Below are 12,406 nucleotides of genomic sequence, written 5' to 3'. Positions count from 1 at the left end.
ATTCACTTCTCTCCCTAAAAAAAATGTTGTGAATAACTTTGTTTTAATTTGTTGCAGTATTTGGGTTCCATGCTGATTAAAGAACTAAGGGGGACTGAATCGACACAAGATGCCTGTGCAAAGATGAGGGTTTGTATCTATTGGTCACAAATTGTGGTACTATTTTGGACTAAACCATGTTTGAGTCTTTTAATGTTTCCCTTGTGCTTTTGCCTAGAAATCCACTGAACAAATGAAAAAGATCCCAACTATTTTCCTCTCCATCACATACAAAGGTGTAAAATTCATTGATGCCTTCAACAAGGTATTTGTAGAATTGTTAAATGTAATTGCTTTCATTGTATTATATATCATGCCTTTAAATTGAATTTTTAGTTAATTTTCTTAGATTCATCATGCAGAAAAATGAAAATTAGACTTTACATTTGTTTTGTATTGGGTCTATACTCTATATATCTATTTTCACCGTGAATGCAATGATATCCTATTTTTCTTATAAATGATATTTCCTATTTGACGTAATACCAGATGTAAATCTGATGCACGTAAAACAGGACATCTGAGCTGTCTTGCCCTCTGAAATGCTTGTTTATTATTGCTTACTGAGCCTTAATCTGCCAGTGGGTTCATTCAATTCCTCATCTGTCCTGTTGACATATAATGGGATTGTCATGCTCACTGCTATTTACTTACTGAATGCCTACTTCAAGCATGCTTGATTTGAAAGCTCATGGCCTAATATCTTTTCCCATTTCGTTTTGTACTCTAGATTATTATGGACTGCAATCATAGGCATAAGACCTAGGGCAGAAAATTATGCTTGGTGTGCAGGCACGCCGTAGCATGAAATAAAGCGCGTTGACGTTGGCTGAGCGTGCCGATGTCAACATGCACTCTCGCGATAGGTCGGTGGGCGCGCGCCAGAGCCGGAAGTGTGCCCGCCGACAATTAAAAGGCCTATTAAGCTAAGAATTGTACTGAATTTTTCACTGCCCAGCAGGCGAAAAGGCCAAGCAGCCTTTACATTTTTTAGGAAATCTCATCCACAGGCGGGATGGGGTTTCCAAAATTAAATACAAATAAAATAAAAATTTAACACTTGAATTAAAAACATGACTCTGCTCATGTGACAGAGCCACATGAAGGGACACATTTTATGATATTTATATTTCCTTAATTTTTTTTAAACAGTGCTTCATCTCCCTGAGGCAGCTCTGTGCCTCAGGGAGATTGAAGCGCCCTTTCTTGGGCATGCCGAATTGCGCTATAGGCCTGCTTGCCCTCCTCCCCCCACCTGCACTGGCAGCGCTGCCGCTCGCATATCACGCTGGGTGGGCCTGAATTGGCCCGCCCACATAAAATTACGGTGTGGAGCCGATTGCAGGCTGCGGTAGGCATCCCGGCTGCCCACCCCCGCCAAGGGCAAAGTCCTGTCCCTAGAAATTGCTCCACTTTCTTCCCCACTGTCTATTAACGACTTTAAGTTTTGCATAGACAACAGATTAGTCCAGACATTTTCTTGTGCCTTTATCTGTCCAAAATTATGAAAATGTAACACAAAAGATGCAAAAGCAAAATTTTAATATGCCTAACATAAACTGCAACGCTGTAGTTGAGACCAATGCATTTCTGTAACCTACATATGTCTCCTTCACAATGGGTTATGTGCATTGAAAATTATCTTTTTTATTCTTGGATACACCCCTCTTATGGATCTACTCATGCAGCCTGTTCTGTTGAAAGTACAAAATAAGACCCAGTGTCAAATCATTGCAACCTGTTAATTGATCTGTGTCTACATCTGCACTCAATACTTGCTTTTTGGATGCCTGTGTCTCACTTCTCCCTAAATAATTTACCAGATGTTCTTATTTTGCTTTGGATATCTTTTTATCCAGACTAGCTGATACCTTAGTGCACTGTTCAGGGTTAGTCTTAGGTTTGGGGTGGTTACAGTGGAGCTGTATTTAAGCTAAATATTTTCTGGGCCTTTCTCTTTGGGGCAGCCAGTTTAACAAGCGAAGTAGAAAATGTCTAGCTTTGTTTTCTATAAGATTGTGAGCATTGCTGTTAGGTTTTGCACATGTACCACTTTGTGTCATACTTTCAAATGTGAGTAGAGTTCTTTTTCTTGTAAAATGCAGAAATTCCTGTAAAGATAGATAGATAGCTGAAGGCAATAACACTGTCTACTTCTATTAAACCATGTAGTTCATTACATAAAGCATCAGTATAGGAACAAATCTTGAAGGGTTCTAGAAATATTTCTGCATTATCCCAGCAGAAACCCTCCATCAAACCAACTTTAAATTTTTCTCAGTGGTACTTCTCTTGTTTCTGTGAGATCCACAAAGTGTTGTGAATATCTCTTGATCTGGCATAGGGTGCAGATTTCCAGTTTCTGCTGACATTGTTGTTTTAAATTGTCCTTGCAGCTCTCATGGTCCAAAGTATCTTTTATTTATCAGGCTGCCTGTTGACATTTGTCATTATATCACCCCATTAGTTCTGCTACCTCCTAGATACTACTACTGCTGATAGTGTAAAATCTTCCATTCTGTGCCGTTGTAACAAAATATATATTGATAGCAGAGGTAGTAACAGTGAAAGGGTCATTTATGTAGGTTTAAATGCTTTATAGTAAAGGGAAATTGAGTAGCATGACAAACCTTGATGCAGGCAGATGTTGCCCTTAAATTGTCCTTGCACTTTGCACAAACCAAATAAAAACACATTTCAACCATAGTCATGTTTCTGCAGCAATAAAAAAAAATGTTGTTTGTTGTATATAGTCTAGTATAATACAGTGCAATAGTGCAACCTATTAGACTATCCCATTAATCTTGATAAGTCACAGGTTGGCTCTGTTTAGCTTCCATTCTCAGCTGAGTTCCTTTTCTGCCAAGAGGATGGAGAACAGGCTAGAAGTGGAAATTTCGAAAGCAGCACCTCCCCCAGGTCTCCCATTCATAGGCCTCCTGGTGTCTGGTTAAAAGTAGCATTGATGTATCTAGGAGCAGTCCCTTCCTCTTGTACAGGCTGTAGCCTCTTAGATCAGAGTAGCTGCCTTTGTAGGAGGCTAACATACCCATGAGAGAGAATGTGACTTAGTTAATGGCACTTATTTAACCAAATGGTCCATTTACAATAGTCAGAGCAACTCAATTAAATTACCAACAATTTAACTTGCTGCCAACCATCCTTTATGGATTTTTATATGATGTGGCAGACAAGTTTAAAGTGACTTTTTCCAAGAAGGTGTCACACACAGTAAATATGGCATATTCTCTCCCCCCCCCCCCACCCCCCTCCACACCGGCCACCCCCCATTGAGTTTCTTTGTTCTAGAATGATAAACTTTCTGAACCATGTTTGTTTTGTTTCATTAACAGAATATTATCGCTGAGCATGAAATCCGCAATATTTCCTGCGCTGCCCAGGACCCTGAAGACCTTTGTACATTTGCTTACATCACTAAAGACCTACAGACAAATCACCACTATTGTCACGTTTTCAGCACACTTGATGTAGTATGTCATTATTATTTACTTTTTAAAAGTAATCAGGTGATGTGTTTAATTTCTCCTCTAGGTGGCATGACAGTAGCTTTCAATTCCTGAGGATTGCTTGTCCCTGTGGCACAATATGACCCCAGCCCTTGCCCTTTTCTTGGATATCATTGGCCAGCTTTGGTTTATGTTTATTTTCCGATCAAGCTGTAACGTTTGCGTGATGCCTGCACAAATAAAGGACAGTTTGTTGGATGTTATAGCAGTATTGTTTATACAATTATTCATAAATTTGAAATCTTCAGGTTGCAGTTATAGAAAGCTTTAATATTTCACCACTTCTCATTCAATACCATCAGATAAGGTGATCTATTTAAGATTGCATGACTACAGCCAAATTATATAGTATAGTGCCACCTTTGATATAGGCCAGGATGAAAACAGCTTATTAAAGGAGTATTGTAAACTAAGGGTCTCCAAAAGCTATGTCCCTAGTTTAAAAAAAACTCCATCTAAAGACCTAATATATTAGTTACACGTTTTTAAAAAAAAACTCACCATGAGGTAGCTTCATTTTTTGAGGCTGCCACCTTCTTGAGTGTTTTCCAAGGCTAGGTACATGGACATGATCTAAAATCAACAACTCTCCCCTCCTGCTACTCCCTGAAAGCATTGAGCAGCAGGGTATTCTCAGAGTAAGGCTAAGCTGTATGTTTCCTCAACTAGTGGCGGAAATAGGCAAAGATAGTAAATATGACTCTGAGACCTGTGGAAAATGTTTTGTGTTTCCTAAAATACAACCCCAGGATCTCTTTTAAGCAAGCACTTTAGAAGAAAGCTACTGTAGTGTCTTGTCCCAAAGCGCTTGCTGATATAAAATCTTCATAAAGTCTTCGTTTCCATCCACAATAATTAAAACTGCTGTTGTGAATTTTACAACCTGGATTCCGTCTAAAGGACTGTTTGATGACTAATTCTTTGGTATGTATGTCCTTACACGATGACTGCAATACTCCATACTGTGACAGTGAATAATTGGATGATGCCTGTTTTGTTTTCAGTTCAACTTTTGTACAGTAGCAATATTAATTCACCGTGTTACTGCATTTGATGAAAGATCATCCACAACCTGTGTGTCAGCAGGCTTGAGTGTAACATCCTAGGAAGGATTGTACTTAGACTTGACCATGGGAATGCTCAGCTTGGGACACCTCATGAAAACAGAATGGTGTTTTGCAGGTTGATTAATAGGAGTTTGACTTGTTAACTTAATAAAATTGATAAGAACACAGTACAAGTTAGTATATCATATGGTATTAACGTGAAACTTGAAATAAAAACTGAAATAATATCTCATTCATTATTTTCTATTTTTCCCCAGAATTTAACATATGAAATCATCCTTACACTAGGACAGGCGTTTGAAGTGGCCTACCAACTTGCATTGCAAGCCCAGAAACCCTCTCAGAAGTCTTTTTTCACAGCCGAGACAGAGTCAGAGGAGATGAGATCTTCTAAACCAGTCCCCAAGCCACGATCCAGCATGAGAAAATCTACTGTAAGTACTCACAAATCCTTGTGTGTTCAAGATCTAATTCAACCTGTAATACACCGAATACACGCAGTATAACACTTGTTTGAAGGTTTTCATTGTGAGAGCAGTAACACTGAGGAAAACAAATTTACAGTTGCACCATGCTCTTTTTTTTTAATCTTTCGGGTAGCATGCCCTGCCCGTCGTCTAGAGGAATAACTGGAATGGGTGAAAACAGTAGTTATATATAGTGGAGGATGGGAAAATGGGCAGGATCTTACACCTATTGACCAGGCTAGTGTGTTTGTAATAGGTCAGCTCATGTTAACATTCTTGCTGCTGATTGGTCGACTGTGTAGAGTGGATGGTAGTGTGTTTCTTGCGTAAGAGTAGCCAGTTATCACAGATGAGAAGGTCACTGTCTTGGGGGACGGTGTGGTGGTAGTAGATCTCCAAAGCCTCCCACATGGTTAAATGTAAATTACATCATAAAATATTATAACCGTAAAATGATTTAATAAAATTGATGAAACTGTGAGTTGCTAAAGAAAAATATTACATACTTTAGGAAGTGTTTAAGAGGATTAGATTCTGGATAATGACCTTGTAAATGCAATTTTCATTTCATTGTCAACATTAGTATGGTATGTTTTATGGGATTCACTTTTAAAAGACAAATGCCACTTGTAGCAACATATAAATTTCATCCCATCAGGTAAGACATCGTCAATAAAATGCTTATGTACAGTAGTAATTCTTTATGTTGAACAATTTAATAGGATGAAAGTTGACTATCTTTGCCCCACAGTAGTCTGTTTCAACCAGAAACAATGACGGAATAGCTTAGGACACTATTGGTAAACAGTTTACATGTGCATTGTTCCTTGTAGAGTGCCCCAAGCGCGAGCCAGCCAAAGCCCCATGCCATTTGACGCTAGGGTTCAATTTCAGGCTCTCAGTGCAATGCTTAATTTGCTACTGAGCCATCCCAAGTTGAGTGTTTCTCCTGCGGAAGGATGCAGCTACATCATTGGGATTGAGTGGTGGGAGCTTTACTTTATATCTAACCAGCACTATACTTGTCTGCAGAGCGCTGAATAATTGGCATTAGACACCTGAAATAGGATACTCACAAGTGCCAACATCCCTCACCTTGATGAATACAATCTCCTCCATAGATAGTATGAACTGACTTCAGTACTTAAAAAGTGAGCAAATTGTAAAAAGCTCATTTACGTTTGAGCTTGCTAAAAATTTCTGATAAAACATTGTGCTCCATTGCTCTGATCTGTATAATGTATTTGTAATGGGCAGCAGTTGACTAATAAATGAGGAGGTTCGATTAATGCATTTTTCTGCTGCTCTAGAAGTGGTGACCTGGCTGGATTTTACAGAATGCTGTAACTGGTTCACTAATGACTCTGCTGTCGTTTCTTACCAAATGAACTAGGTGCAGCCACCTAACAGCAGATGCTGTTACTGTCACACGTGCACTACTCACAGGCCTTCGCATCCGCCTCTACCGCTTCATTCGTTCAGCCAAGGAGTCCAGGTTTCTTTCTCTATATATTTATATATCTATCACTGTTTCTGTCCAATGTTCTCACTTACATCCCCATTCATTCATGACTGCCAGCAGCATCAAAATAGGCATCGAAAATATTCATTATGAGAGGCTAAATTCCTAGACATAATCTGTACTTTCTAATGTATGGCTTAACAGTTCTGAAAGTAGCCATAAAATACAATAAGAACTATTCGTTAATGTGGCACTACGTATGGAGTGTTTATATTAGGAGACAAACTAAGCTCAAACATAATCTTGAGATTTGAAAATATATTTGAGTTTTTTAAAATTTAACTGCAAATTAAATTGAAAATATTACATTCTAGGAGTTAGTAATAGACACAATGAAACTGAAAAAAATGTGCAAGTTCTTTGGCATTAGAGACACAAATGATATAACCATAGAAATTAGAGCACTGAGGAAGTCCGTCACACTGGTGCCGGTACTAGTTCTTCAACCACAACTTTTTCAATTCTCCCTTTTTCTATATGTGTTCTTCCTTTTCAAACACTTGTCCCATGTTTTTAAGTGACCAATCTATATGGCAATTCAGTGCTAAGATTTAATCCCTCACTGTCAGCCTACATCCCTACAGTGAAATAGACCAGAATTTTTGTTGTCTGTAGCAAAGTAGAATAAAGTGATTTTCAAAAAGGTTAGCCTACACTTACTGGATTTAATGTAACAAGCTTAGAGATGAGGTTCATACATTTTAAAAATGAAGTGGAAACACCACCTTGATGGAGGCTTGGGAGCAGGTGTTGTATTCTCCAACTATTTTAAATCTAGGATAAATTGTAGTGAATTTATTTATTAATATTTATTTGATGTTATAGCATATGAATACTGAGTAGCAGATAGCAGGATTCATTAATGTTGGTTTTCTGAATTTAGCTGCTTCCATCTACATCTGTATTGGTCAATGCAAATGAAGAAAATGAACATGTGCAAAAAGATCCTTTCACAATTTAAAAAATTTGTTCATGGGATGTGAGCGTCGCTGGCTAGAGTAGCATTTATTGCCCATCCCTAATTGCCCTTGAGAAGGTGGTGGTGAGCTGCCTTCTTGAACCACTGCAGTCCATGTGGTGTAGGTACATCCACAGTGTTAATATGGAGGGAGTTCCAAGATTTTAACCCAGCAACTGTGAAGAAACCACAATCCTTATTTTTAAAAAAATGTGGACTGTATTTATCAAACACTTTGAACTTCCTACTTAGTGTTTTCTTGCTTCTTCAGTGCTCAGCTTGGCACAAAAGAGATACTCCTTAGGATTTCAAACAGGCATCTCGTTTCCCCTGTCACTGTCTTGGGAGAATGTGACAAAGAGTCAGTTTGTTCCTGACTTGAAATTTAGGTTCTGAATTTGATCTTTCTTTGCTTCTCCAGAGGAACTTCCTATTTGCCATTTTTACCTTGCAGAATCTATGACAGAAGTTTACAGTAGTGCTTATGTTCACTCTTTCAGATTTTCTTTCTCAATTTTATCCCATTGCAAATGCTGAATGGTCTTTGATACAGATGCTGGTAATGATTAATTTGCTTACAAAGTAGGACCATATGCTCATGATGAAGGAAGAAATAAGAAATGCACTTGCACCCTGCACTCTAGACCACCCGCTGATCAGGTCGTGGGTGGGAATAAAATAAAATAAACTGTGATAAATTTGGCCCCATGCATTAATTAACTGCTATACACAGGGCTAATTCCACAGCACCTGGAGCAACAGACAAATAACTGTACAGGCACACTTGCACGTTTGTGTCTAGCTGTCAGAACTACCTAAATACAGAGCAAAAGAATTCGTGTTGCTCTTCTAGCAGTAGCTACCTCCATAGCTGTCTTGGAGAATATCTCTTTAAATAGGCCTCTCATTCACTGGAGGTGGTATTGCTGAAATTGAGTTGGCCCTGGCAACAGCACTGTAAGGTAAGTGCCACATGCTCAGGTATACAAGCCTGAGGGGAAAAATACTTCGGTGCATAGAGCAATCTAAAATGTGAGAGATGGGAGTTGAGAAGTCAAAACTCCCAAATAAAATAGTTTGGATAGTTTCAGGTGTTCTGGAGTTATCTCAATTAAGAGAGTTGTTTCTAGGAGAAAAATAAAAGGCAGAATCAGCCCTGTCATTCCCCATTCCCTATTTATTTCCTTCAAGTTCCCATCCAATTTCTTTCTGAAATTATTGATTATTTCTGCCCTCATGGGGAGCAAATTCCAGGTCATTACTACCTATCTTCCAGCACCAGATCCAGCAATGCCTCCTTTCTAAAAAAAACTCAGCAGGTCTGGCAGCATCTGTGGAAGGGAGCACAGTTAACGTTTCGAGTCCGCATGACTCTTCAACAGAAGTCAGTTCTGTTGAAGAGTCATGCGGACTCGAAACGTTAACTGTGCTCCCTTCCACAGATGCTGCCAGACCTGCTGAGTTTTTCCAGGTATTTTTGTTTTTGTTTTCGATTTCCAGCATCCGCAGTTTTTTGATTTTATGCTTCCTTTCTAGTTGGGTCAAGAACATACTGATCGAAGAAGTTTTCTTGTACAGATTTCAGAAATTCATCCTCTCCCTTACTCTTTATAGTAACATTTTCCCAATCAATATTTGGGTAATTAAATACCCCCAGTATCACCTCTATAATTCTTGCACGTCTTTGTGATTTCCCTCTAGATTTGCTCCTTTATCACGCGTGTTATTTGGAGCCTGTAAAATACCCCCAGTAAACGTGATCTTAGTTTTCTTCATCTCAACTCTAACAAATGGACTCTGTCCTTGCCCCCCCCTCAAGGACATCCCCTCTTTCCAACATTGGAATGTCTTCCCTAATCAATACTGCTTCCCCACTTCCTGTTTTCCTTCCCTATTTTTTCTGAACACTTTTTGTATCCTTGTATAAGCATCCAGTCCTCACCATTTTAGACATGTTTCTGTTATTGCTGTTACATCGTATTCCCACACTGTTATTTGTGACTGTAGCTCACCAACCTTATTCAACACACTTTGTGCGTTTATATACATGGATTGTAATCCTGTTTTTGTAATTTTTCATACTCCTTCTTAGTTTGCTCTTATCTGTTGCATGTTTATTAATGAGTTCTGGAAAAGTAACAGGTTTCTGTTACTCATCGCACTCGATGAAAATCTAAGAACATGTGACTACATGCATGGTTTAACTGACTGATGATGTGGTCATCCTATCAGATCTTAAACTGCAGAGAACCATAGAATGGTTACAACACAGAAGGTGACCATTCAGCCCATTATGTCCATGCCAGCTTCCTGCAAGAGCAGCTCACCTATTCCCATTCCCCCACCTTTTCCCTATAGCCCTGCAAATTTTTTCTCTTCATTTAATTACTAATTCTACTTTGAAGGCCTCAATTGATTATATCTCCACCACACTCTCAGGCAGCGCATCCCAGATCCTAACCACTCACTACCTAAACAAGTTTTTCCTCACATCACGGTTGCTTTTTGTGCCAATCGCCTTACATTGGTGTCCTTTGGTTCCCTATCCTTGTGCCAACAGAAACAGTTTCTCCCTATCTACTTTGTCCAGACCCCTTATGATTTTGAACACCACTATCACATCTTTTTGCAATCTTCTCTTCTCCAAGGGTAACAGCCCTATAGTGGAATTAGAACAAGTAAGCAGTAGTATGCTATAGTAAAGCACTTTGGCATTTATAGTTCCTATTCAGGACCATATTCTACCAATATGTTTTCAGATTGTAGCTCATTTTTATTGGGATAACTATATTTAACTGAAGTTAATTCTCCTTTTTTTCTCCAGAGCTGAAGTGCTCTGGCATGTATGATAGTTGCATCCTAATGGAAAATTTAAGCCTGCAGAATTTGTTATGAGTGACGCAGAGCATAATCTTAGACACTTATAGCAGAGAACCCCATTTGTCTTCAGCAATGTATTTCCAAGTTTTTCATACATCTCTACTCCTTACCAGTAATGCAAAAGAGGGTTGTTGTTTGAAATTTCAACCATGTATGTTTTATTCACCGTGCAGTGCTGTTTTCCTGGAGTTTACATTGCTCATCTGTGAAGGTTACAGTGGACAAGCTGAGCAACACCTGCAAAAACTCACTCCACAAGCCTATAGTTTGAATAAGCCCTAAATTATCATCTCATTCAATTGCCAACAATACCTCTCATTAGATTTGGATTGTTTATTAAATGCGCATCACAGGAACATTCTGAACTGCAGTATATTTTGCAATTTTCACACATTTGTCTTGTCTTGCTTTTGTAGATTGACTCTATTGAGCAAGATTCTCAATCGCACGGCAGTGTGGCATGGATAGCTGACTCCAAGCAGGATTCCAAGAGGACAATCAGTACAAAGTATGAAACCACCATATTCTGACCACCACCTGCTCCTGCTTCTAATCTGTGCCTTTGCACTGTGAACCTGTTCCACTTCTCCGCTTCCTATGGCGGGTACACAAAAGCTGCTTTCACACTCTTTCCCAGAGGGAAACTTGTACTTGAGTTTCCTGTACTGTACTCTATAATTCAACAATAGCTGCCTTCAGACATCCTGGTGATCTTTCAGCTACTTAAAAAGAAGCTCTGAAAATTACTTGGGAATCTTATTCTACACCTGAACTTTGATATACTCTAACCTCCCAGCACTGTGAGCTACTGCACTGTTACTTAATCCACCCAAATGCTACTAAATGGCATATGCCAGTGTTGCATGCATTGCCACTTGGACCTGTTGCATCTTTTGCAGAACCACAAGTCTTCAGTAGCTATTATTGATTGGATGTTTCTGCTGATGGATCTAATATGCTTTTTAACAGACTGCATTTCCTTTTAGCTTTCTTTCTTAAACACTTTGATTTAAACAATTTCACAACACGTGCCTCATCCAAACTGATTGAAGAAAGCTGCTGTTATGGTTCAGCCAAATTGGCTTAAAAATAAAACTTTATTGATGTGTTCTGATTTTTTTTCCTTTTTACAGTGTTTCTACCACACGAAAGAAATTAAGGTTTGGCTACTTTCTTTTAATGACTTAAAAGGCTGAATGACCTCAGGCAACATTGGCTACATGATTTTTTAAAAAATTTTTGCTTCAGGATGAGGCATGTCTGAAAGAATCAAGGTTTTTAATGAATTTATGGAAACATTTACTTGAAACAAATGCATTGGCTGGGATTTTCCGGCCCTGTCGTGGTGGGACCCGCCACAGGAGTTTCGGTGGCCTAGCCAAATGTCCATTGACTTTTAGTGGGAGTGGACGATCCTGGCGGTGGGTGGGACCGGAAAATCCCGTCTATTGAGATATGCGCAGGTTAGCTTTTTTAAGTGATCAAACTTGAGAGACCCTCTACTTTCTCAATCCGGAATGATCAAAAATATTGCTATTCCTGAGATTACATATCACTGTTTAACTCTGGCCTGTTTACAACAGCTAAATACTTGTAATCTACAGTCTACTCTTAATTCAAAGTTGCTTCATTCAAATTATTTGACCATTTGAAATGTTTAGGCTCGAGGTTCCCACGATTATTTATGTGCTGCTTAATTCAAATTATTGGTTCAATCAAATTTTTTTAAGTACAAAAAAACTTTGAAACATCTCTACCATATGCTAGAATATTACACATTGAGCTTATATCTAGCATTTATATACACTTTGGTCCTGTGTTATTACATTATCAATCAGCGTATGGAATTCTCACTGGTCAAACTTTTCAATTGTATTTTTGCCTTTTCACTTTTTATTTTGTGCCTAGAGGACTTCACTTATTGAGTGAATCGTGTTCTTTCACTT

The 12,406-nt window shown here is 38.7% G+C and overlaps 1 protein-coding gene across 1 annotated transcript in view; it reads left to right on the top strand.

Annotated features, from left to right (window-relative positions):
- The window catches only part of anks1ab (ankyrin repeat and sterile alpha motif domain containing 1Ab), a 436,373-nt gene extending 425,248 nt beyond the window's left edge, over positions 1-11,125 (top strand). The window contains exons 20-24 of the mRNA XM_078547799.1: positions 58-129; positions 218-304; positions 3,393-3,530; positions 4,891-5,067; positions 10,877-11,125. Coding sequence (XP_078403925.1) covers positions 58-129; positions 218-304; positions 3,393-3,530; positions 4,891-5,067; positions 10,877-10,990 — 588 coding nt within the window. The 3' untranslated portion in view covers positions 10,991-11,125. The remainder of the gene's footprint in view (positions 1-57; positions 130-217; positions 305-3,392; positions 3,531-4,890; positions 5,068-10,876) is intronic.
- The last annotated feature ends 1,281 nt before the right edge of the window (positions 11,126-12,406 follow it).

The sequence above is a fragment of the Cetorhinus maximus genome, chromosome 8, assembly GCF_964194155.1.
Source record: "Cetorhinus maximus chromosome 8, sCetMax3.hap1.1, whole genome shotgun sequence".
Lineage (NCBI taxonomy): Eukaryota > Metazoa > Chordata > Chondrichthyes > Lamniformes > Cetorhinidae > Cetorhinus > Cetorhinus maximus.
The sequence above is the reverse complement of the archived record's forward strand: the minus strand, read 5'-3'. Positions and strand labels throughout refer to the sequence as shown.